The sequence below is a fragment of the Stomoxys calcitrans genome, chromosome 3 (assembly GCF_963082655.1).
Source record: "Stomoxys calcitrans chromosome 3, idStoCalc2.1, whole genome shotgun sequence".
Classification (NCBI taxonomy): Eukaryota; Metazoa; Arthropoda; class Insecta; order Diptera; family Muscidae; genus Stomoxys; species Stomoxys calcitrans.
Window position 1 is genome coordinate 162,658,522 of NC_081554.1, and position 9,233 is coordinate 162,667,754.

General features: G+C 38.6%; 1 protein-coding gene across 1 annotated transcript in view; it reads right to left on the reverse strand.

Moving 5' to 3' along the window:
* Positions 1–9,221, reverse strand: part of LOC106083533 (uncharacterized) — a 38,265-nt gene extending 29,044 nt beyond the window's left edge. Inside the window, exon 1 of the mRNA XM_013246620.2 lies at positions 5,624–9,221. Coding sequence (XP_013102074.2) covers positions 5,624–9,177 — 3,554 coding nt within the window. The 5' untranslated portion in view covers positions 9,178–9,221. The remainder of the gene's footprint in view (positions 1–5,623) is intronic.
* Between the last annotated feature and the right edge of the window lie 12 nt (positions 9,222–9,233).

Below are 9,233 nucleotides of genomic sequence, written 5' to 3' on the forward strand. Positions count from 1 at the left end.
AGCTTTTACAAGCCTTTAAGTCTTAAAGTACCAGTTTATGATGAGAATAACTGTGGTGCAACGTATTCCGCCCCCAGCTACACGGCACAACTTTATTTACGCCGATATAACTACAACAAGTAAAAACGTGCTAAGTTCGGCCGGGCCGAATATTATATACCCTTCACCATGGATCACATTTGTCAAGTTCTTCGCCTGGTAATTCTATAAAGCAAACACAAGATAATGGATATGATTTGGTATACTATTGGGTTGCCCAAAAAGTAATTGCGGATTTTTCATATAGTCGGCATTGACAAATTTTTTCACAGCTTGTGACTCTGTAATTGCATTCTTTCTTCTGTCAGTTATCAACTGTTGCTTTTAGCTTGCTTTAGAAAAAAAAAGTGTAAAAAAAGTATATTTGATTAAAGTTCATTCTAGGTTTTATTAAAAATGCATTTACTTTCTTTTAAAAAATCCGCAATTACTTTTTGGGCAACCCTAAAAGTGTGCTAAGTTCGCCCTCTAGAGGCTTAAGAAGTATAATCAGGAGATCGGTTTATATGGGAGCTATATCTCAGGTTATGAACCGATTTTAACCGTACTTAACATAGTTGTTGCAAGACAAAACAAAACATCTCATGAAAATTTTCAGCCAAAACGGAAAAGAATTGCGCCCTCTAGTGGTTCAAGAAGTCAAAATCCAAGATCGGTTTATATGGCAGCTATATCAAAACATGGACCGATATGACCCATTTACAATCCCAAGCAACCTACACTTAAAACAAGTATTTTGTGCAAAATTTCAAGCACCTAGCTTTACTCCTTCGAAAGTTAGCGTGTATTTAATAGACAGACGGACGGACCGAGGGACGGACATGGCTAGATCGACTTAAAATGACATGACGATCAAGAATACATATACTTTATGGGGTCTCAGACGCATATTTCGAGGTGTTACAAACAGAATGACGAAATAAGTATACCCCCATCCTATGGTGGAAGGTATAAAAATATACCGATCTGAACCATATATGACACGGATTTCGAACAGCCTAACTTAAATCACTGTGTCAAATTTCAGTGAAATCGGATTATAAATGCGCCTTTTATGGGTTATAGCTATATGACAGCTATATATGGACCGATTTGAGCCAAATTGCAGAAAAATGTCGAAGAGCCTAACACAATTCACTGTCCCAAATTTCGGCGAAATCGGATAATAAATGCGCCTTTTAAGGCCCCAAAACCTTAAATTGAGAGATCGGTCAATATGGCAGCTATATCCAAATTTGAACAGATCTGAGCCAAATTGAAGAAGGAAGTCGAAGGACCTAATACAACTCACAGTCGCACATTTCAGCAAAATTGGATAATAAATGTGGCTTTTATGGGCCCAAAACCTTAAATCGAGAGATCGGTCTATAGGGCAGCTATATCCAAATCTGAACCAATCTGAGCCAAATTGAAGAAGGAAGTCGAAGGACCTAACACAACTCACAGTCGCACATATCAGAAAAATCGGATAATAAATGCGCCCTTTATGGGCCCAAAACCTTAAATCGAGAGATCGGTCCATATGACAGTTATATCCAAATCTGAACCGATCTGGGCCAAATTGAACAAAGATGTCGAAGGACCTAACACAACTCCCTGTCGCAAATTTCAGCAAAATCGGATAATAAATGTGGCTTTTATGGGTCTAAAACCATTAATCGGCGGATCGGTCTATACGGAGGCTATATCAAGATGTAGTCCGATATAGCCCATCTTCGAATTTAACCTTCTTATGGACAAAAAAAGAATCTGTGCAAAGCTTCAACTCAATATCTCTATTTTTGATGACTGTAGCGTGATTTCAACAGACAGACGGACGGACAACGGACGCACATGGCTAGATCGTCTTAGATTTTTCCGCTGATCAAGAATATATATACTTTATAGGGTCGGAAACGGATATTTAGATGTGTTGGAAACGGAATGACAAAATGAATATACCTCATCCTTCGGTGGTGGGTATAAAAAGTAGTGAGTGAGATACGTGGGTAACCAAAAACCCTTTCCCCTAGGAAAGGGTAGTTTTAATAACCTTTCCCTATTAAAGGGTAGTTCTAATATCCATTCCCCTAAGAACGGGTAGTTGTAATACCCTTTTCCCTTGGAAAGGGTGGAGTAAATACCCTTTCCCTAAGAAAGGGTAGCTTTAATACCCTTTTTTGTAAGAAAGGGTAGTTTTAACATCCTTTCCCCTAGGAAAGGGTAGTTTTAACATCATTTCCCCTAGGAGAGGGTAGTTTTAACATCCTTTCCCCTAAAAAAGGGTAGTTCCAATACCCTGTCCCCTAGAAAAGGGCTGTTTTAGTCCCCTTTCCGCAAGGAATACCCTTTCCTCTAGAAAATGGAAGTTTTAATGCCCTTTCCAATAGAAAAGGGTAGTTTCAATACTCATTCCCCTAGAAGAGAGTAGTTTTGATAGCCTTTCCCCTTGAAAAGGGTAGTTTTAATACCTTACCCCTGAGAAAGGGTAGTTTTAATATCCTTTCTCCTAGGAAAGGGTAGTGTTAATACCCATTCCCCTTAGGAAAGGCTAGTTTTATTGCCCTTTCTCTAGGGAGGGGTAGTTTTATTGTCCTTTCCCCTAGGGAAGGGTAGTTTTAATACCATTTCCCCTAGAAAATGGAAGTTTTAATGCCCTTTGCCATAGAAAAGGGTAGTTTCAATTCTCATTCCCCTAGAATAGGGTAGTTTTAATACCCTTTCCCCTTGAAAAGGGTAGTTTTAATACCCTTTCCCCTGAGAAAGGGTAGTTTTAATATCCTTTCTCCTAGGAAAGGGTAGTGTTAATATCCATTCCCCTCAGGAAAGGGTAGTTTTATTTTTCCTAGGAAGGGACAGTTTAATACCCTTTCTTCTAGAAAAGGTTAATTTAATAGTCTTTGCCCTAGAAAGGGGTAGTTTTAATAATCTTAGCCCTAAAAAAGGGTAGCTTTGAAACCCTTTTTCCTAGGGAAGTTTTGGTACCCTTTCCCATAGGAAAAGGTAGTTTTAATACCCTTTCCCCTATTAAAGGCTAGTTTTGATGGCCTTTCCCCTAGGGTAGTTTTGATATTCTTTCCCTTAGGAAAGGGTAGTTTTAATAACCTTTCCCCCAGGAAAGGGTAGTTTTAATACCCTTCCCCAAAGAAAGGGTAGTTTTGATATCCTTTCCCCTAGGAAAGAGTAGTTTTACATCCTTTCCCCTATGACAGGGTAGTTTTAATGCCCTTTCTCCTAGAAAAGGGTAATTTTAATACCCTTTCCCCTAGGAAGGGGTAGTGTTAATACCCTTTCCCCCAGGAAAGTGAAGTTTTAATATCTTTTCCCCTAGGTAAGGGTAGTTTTAATAACCTTCCGCTAGGAAAGGGTAGTTTTAGTACCCCTAGGAAAGGGTAGTCTTAATGCCCCTTCCCCCAAGAAAGGGTAGTCTTAATGCCCTTTCCCCCAGGAAAGGGTAGTTTTAATATCTTTTCCCCTAGGTAAGGGTAGTTTTAATAACCTTCCCGTAGGAAGGGTAGATTTAATACCTTTTTGAAGGAAAGGGTAGTTTTTTTTGCCCTTTCCCCTAGGAAGGGGTAGTGTTAATACCCTTTCCCCCAGGAAAGTGAAGTTTAATTACCCTTTCCCTTAGGAAAGGGTAGTTTTAATAACCTTCCGCTGGGAAAGGGTAGTTTTAGTACCCCTAGGAAAGGGTAGTCTTAATGCCCCTTCCCCCAAGAAAGGGTAGTCTTAATGCCCTTTCCCCCAGGAAAGGGTAGTTTTAATATCTTTTCCCCCAGGTAAGGGTAGTTTTAATAACCTTCCCGTAGGAAGGGTAGATTTAATACCTTTTTTGAAGGAAAGGGTAGTTTTTGTACCCTTTTTAGGGGCGAGGGTAGTTTTTGTACCCTTTTTAGGGGCGAGGGTAGCTTTGGTACTCTTTCCTAGGAGAAAGGGTAGTTTTAGTAGCCTTTCCTAGGGGTAATGATAATTTTTGTACCCTTTCCCAGGGGAAATGATATTTTTAGTACCCTTTTCTATAGGAAAAGATAGCTTTTTAGTACTCTTTTCTAGGGGCAAGGTAGTTTTGGTTCCTTTTCCTAGGCGAAAGGGTAGTTTGTATTTAGTTTTTTTTAGGGCAAAGGGTATTACGGGTTCTTGACCCTAAGTCGGGAGATCAGCCTACATGACAGATAAATCGAAATAAGGCACGAAGTAGATCATATCCGATTCAAAAACATGGGAGGCCTAGTCTAACCCACATTTCAAAATTGCAGTGAAATCGGGTAATAAATGGGATTTTTATAGGCTTAAGACCCTAAGTCGACAGATCGGACTATATAATAGCTATATCTAAATATAGTTCGTTCTGGATCATTGTCAGTTTGGGTATTGGTAGGTTCAGTTCAGCTCACTGTTTGCAGTTTCAACAAAATCGGTTAATTAATGAAGTAGTTAAGGGCTGAAGACCCTAAACCGGCAGATCGGATCATATGACAGCTGTATCTTAGTATGGTCCTATCAGCACCATATTCGTTTCGGATGAAGGAAGGCCCAAGGCAACTCACTGTTTCAAATTTCAGTGATATCGGATAATAAATGCGGATTTAATGGGCTTAATTCCCTTAAACGGAAGATCGGCCGATATTGCAGCTATATCGTAATGTGGTCTGATGTGGGTCATACTCGGTTCAAATATCGAGTGGCTTTGTCCAACTCAATGTTCCTAATTTCGGTGACATTGAGTGATAAATGCAGCATTTATGGGCTGAAGACCTTGAATCCGAAGATCGATTTATATGGCGGCTATATCTAAATATGGCCCGATCTGGTCCATATTTGGGCCAAGAGGCCCAAAACTCTGTTTCAAATTTCAGCGAAATCAGGTAACAAATGCGGATTTTATGGGCTTAAGGCACTTAACCGGAAGAGCGGTCTACATGGGGACTATATCTTAATATGGTTCAATCTGTACCATATTCGTTTCGGATGACGGAAGACCTAAAGCAACGCACTGTTCCAAATTTCATCGAAATCGGCTAATAAATGCACCTTTTACATCTTAAGTCGGTAGATCGGTCTATATGGCAACTATATCAAAATTAAGTCTGATGTGGGCCATACTCCGTTCGATTATTGAGTGTCTTTGTCCAACTTACTGTTTCAAATAACAGTGAAATTAGTAAATTGTGGAAATTCCACCATTCAAAGTCCGGTAGATTCTTCCGGGTCAACATTTTTTGTGTCTATCGTCAATAGTAGACTACATAATGGTAAACTATTCTCAAAACCCTTTCGTTTGAGTACCATATTGCCCTAATTGGGATAGATGCCCGCCCGGCGGCTCACGGAAAGGGGAGGTCCCCTCTTTCATTGATTCTATGTGTACACCAAGGTTGCCAAAAAAGTACTTAACAATCTACGAACTATGAAAATTTTCAAAATTTCATTAAGGGGGAAGGTAGCTCCCCACTCTTAGTTTTTTAGCGGCTTTAAATAAAAAACTTTTTGAGCTTTCCAAGTTTTTATACACCATTTTTCTTAAGAATTTCAACGGTAAGTAATAGAGTTATGGCATTTAACTGGGCTGCCACATATATAGAAATAAACATCTAAAAATAATTACCTTAAACTTCCGACAGGTGGCGATGCATACGGTATGCCCAGATAAGCTTCCACTAATGGCGATGAACGCACAACAATGCCACGCACCATGCCATATTTTGTTTTTATGGTGTTCGTGCTCAATTTGACGCTGCCATGAAATGCCTCGGATGTATGCCACATAGATGACAATAGCAAGAATAGTACCAACAATAATGTTGTTGTGCTGCTACGGCGTAATGGAGAGGAGGAAGACATTCCCCACAGCAACGAGGTTGAAGCTGTTGTCGATGATAATGATGTTGAAGCGAAGCAGGACGAGGGTAATTTTATGGGAAAATTTGAATGATGATAATAATGACAGTAAGGGAAGATTGTCCTTCTTCTTTTACCCCTGCTTGGCAACATGGACGAGGATGATGATGATGATGTTGTTGAGGTAGTAGTCCCTCCATAATCGCTTGTGCTTGCATTGTGCGTTGTATATGTCTGGGACACAATTGCCAAAGAGGATGCGTTTGCCGTTGTTGTCTTAAGACTATCTCCATTAGCATAGAGGTTTTGGGCTTTTCTATACGCTTTTGAAATTCTTTGGTGTAATACATCAACAGAAGAAGTGTAGATGTCGTCGGCAACGGTGACGGTGACGGCGGCGACTTGGTCTTGATGAACAGTCTCGTCTGTAGAGGCTGCCGCCTTCTTGCTATTATCAGGCCCATTATAATCTATTCGTGGAAGTGTTGCGGTGTTTTTGTAGTCAATTCGAGTACGCTCCGTTAGGTTTGAAAAATATTTGAAATTTTCTTTTGACACTAACGGAAATCCGCATATCTGCCAAGAATATCTGGCAAACAGGATGTGATGGTACTTGGGTTCCTGGTAGGATTCATGCTCACACAGTACTGCTTGCCTACATCTTGGTGGCCCATAAACAAGATAATGTTTATTATTACGATAATGCCATGATGGTAGCTGAATGGCTTCTTCTGCATGGCCTCCTCGCAATGCCACTTTTTCGGCATCTCCCTGGAGTGTGGCTGGCAAAACCTTTTTCGTTGCCGATTTGGCTTCCTTGGCATTTCCTTGGAAATGTGTATGCAGCAGCTTTTGTTGTAGAATTGTTAACAACTCTAAACAAATTGCCATAAGTGTTGCCAATTCGTCTTCTTGGAAATTGTGCCATATGCAACCATTGCTGGCCCAAATGGTATGTCTGCTTTCAGCTTTTTCATCTTCCAACATCACTTTGTGTCTTATTTTATAAAGAAATTCCAAAGCTGTTAGTGGTGTTATTTGCCTTCGAGTTGTTGTTGTAGCTGTTCTTGTATTTGTTGGCAGCAGTAAATGGTTGTTTTCCTTGGAAAGCACAATTTGGCTTTTATGGACAGACATTTCAGTATCCTTCCTCCAAAATTGCTGAGCAGTTGTAAGGATTTGGCAGAGATTTAAAATTTCAAATTGATGGATTTGTAAGTGCAGCAATTTAAAAAGGGAAACGTTTAAAAGTGTTGCCAACCAAGATAGAAAATTTGTAGATGATACCCAGCGGTGAGTGATTATTGGCCCTAGCCAGTTTTTATAGGCATCAGTTGTTGTTCGGAAATTTGGCGGCATTTTGGGAAAACTTAAGATATGCAGCGTTGCCAACTTAAGTTGATCATTTAACATCTTTAGTGAATTATAGTTCTTGTGGCTGTATAACACATATAACATAGATTTTCTTAATGGAATTTGGTAAAGCTCTGGGCGTCCTTCGAATAATGAAGCTGTACGAGTTGCCAACCATTTTTGAGATTTGGAAAATTTTTCAAATTTGTTCTTCAAGCATGTAGACATCGCCTTACCACTTAAAGTTTTAAGAAAATCTTGTTGAGTCATACAGTTGATTTTGGGCCATACCAAAGTTACCAGCTTTGAATAATTTTTTAAATAAATTCTCTCTAGCTTTGTTTTTGATGGCCTTCTGGTTTTTAATGTCAAATGCTGTTTATATTTATCACATTTTCGTTTATTTGACAATGGCTTTCTCTTGCAGGAGGCTATCTGAATTGCCAACCTTCTTTGGATATGCGAAAATTTGGCAGTTTTGCTTGTGTTTTCTGGAATTTCTTGTTTAACAAACACTTGTAGCATAAGGGGATAAGCTGAAGGTGTTGCTAAATGATGATAGGATCTAAAGATTGTTAACGCCACGGTAAACATTTTGCAAAATCTTTTAAACTCGTTTGTTTTGATACTATTTAACATGTTTGGTTTACTTTTTGGCATTGCCAACCAATTTTGCCTGTCTTCAAAATAATACCAATGGAAATATGAAGATTTCGGTGTTTTCAATTTCTGGAAATATTTTAATTTTTGTTTGTTATTATTTACGAGCATTTCTTTATGCGACAATGTTTGTCTGTTGCTTAGAATAACCTCTATTTTTAAGGGAAGTGTTGCCAACTTGTGTTGGTTTTTAATTGTTGGGAAGCGAGATTCTTTGTAACGACTGGGAGCGAGCATATTGGAAACATCAATAATTTCATTGTCTGATTTCTTATATTTCGGCTCCATTGCACTCCTGAGTTGCCAATGATTTTCAATGATTGGCAATTCTTGTTCATAATTTAAAATCTTGGACATTTTTGTTATATTTTCCAAAATATCTGAAGATGTTTTTATTTCATAGCCTGATATTTGTCCTTCCATTTGTAGTACTTCATTTTCATTATTTCTACATTCTTGTGAGAGGTTAGTTGGCAACACTCGTGGTAGCCCAATTTGTGTTGATGTTGTGAATATATTTGAATATAACTTTGATTTTTGTTGTTTGTCTTCATTGCAAGATGTTTTTCGCATTGCCACATTTTGTTGACAACATTTGAGATGATTGGCAAGTCCGGCATTAACAGCATGTGCGCTTTGCTCGATATAGTTCAAGTTTTTTGCTGACAAATGAAGATAACGTGATGTTGTCATTCTCTGTATTTTTCGCATTGCCAATTTTCTTTTGCTTCTAAACACTCTTGCCTTTGGGCGTTGAATTTTTCGCATTGCCAATTTTCTTTTGCTTTTAAACATTCTTGCTTTTGAGTGTTTGGAATTTTGCAGAGTTGCCATATACGATTTATAGCTTTTGTGTATGTTTCCTTCGCAAATTTTGAGGCTGGCATAATTAAGTGTAGCCAATCCGTTTTCTTTGGGATTTTCCGTTTCCTTTATATCTTCTCTTTGGTTTTGTTCTCTTTCTTTGACTTCTTTTATTTGAAGGAGAGAATTTTTAGGAATTTCTTTTTGTTGTTGTTGTTGTTCTGGTTCTGTTTGTTGTTGTTGTTGTTGTGTGATTATTCGCTTTAGTGTTATCAGTCTTATAGGGCAAATTCCTAAAATGCGTCTTACATTTCTATAAACACTTACTATTAAAATGTGTTTGCAATATTCGAATATAGAGTGGCCAATTGTGTTGCCAATGGCCTGCCATCTGTTATGGCAATTGGATGCACTAATCGCCTTGGGTCCTTTAAATTTTACATAGATTTTCACTTTAAGTTTGATTAGATATTTGAATACGGTTCTTATGATACAATGATGCATGGGGAAACGAAGCGGATGTTGTTGCCAGATGCGGGGATATTTTAAATGTAACGATC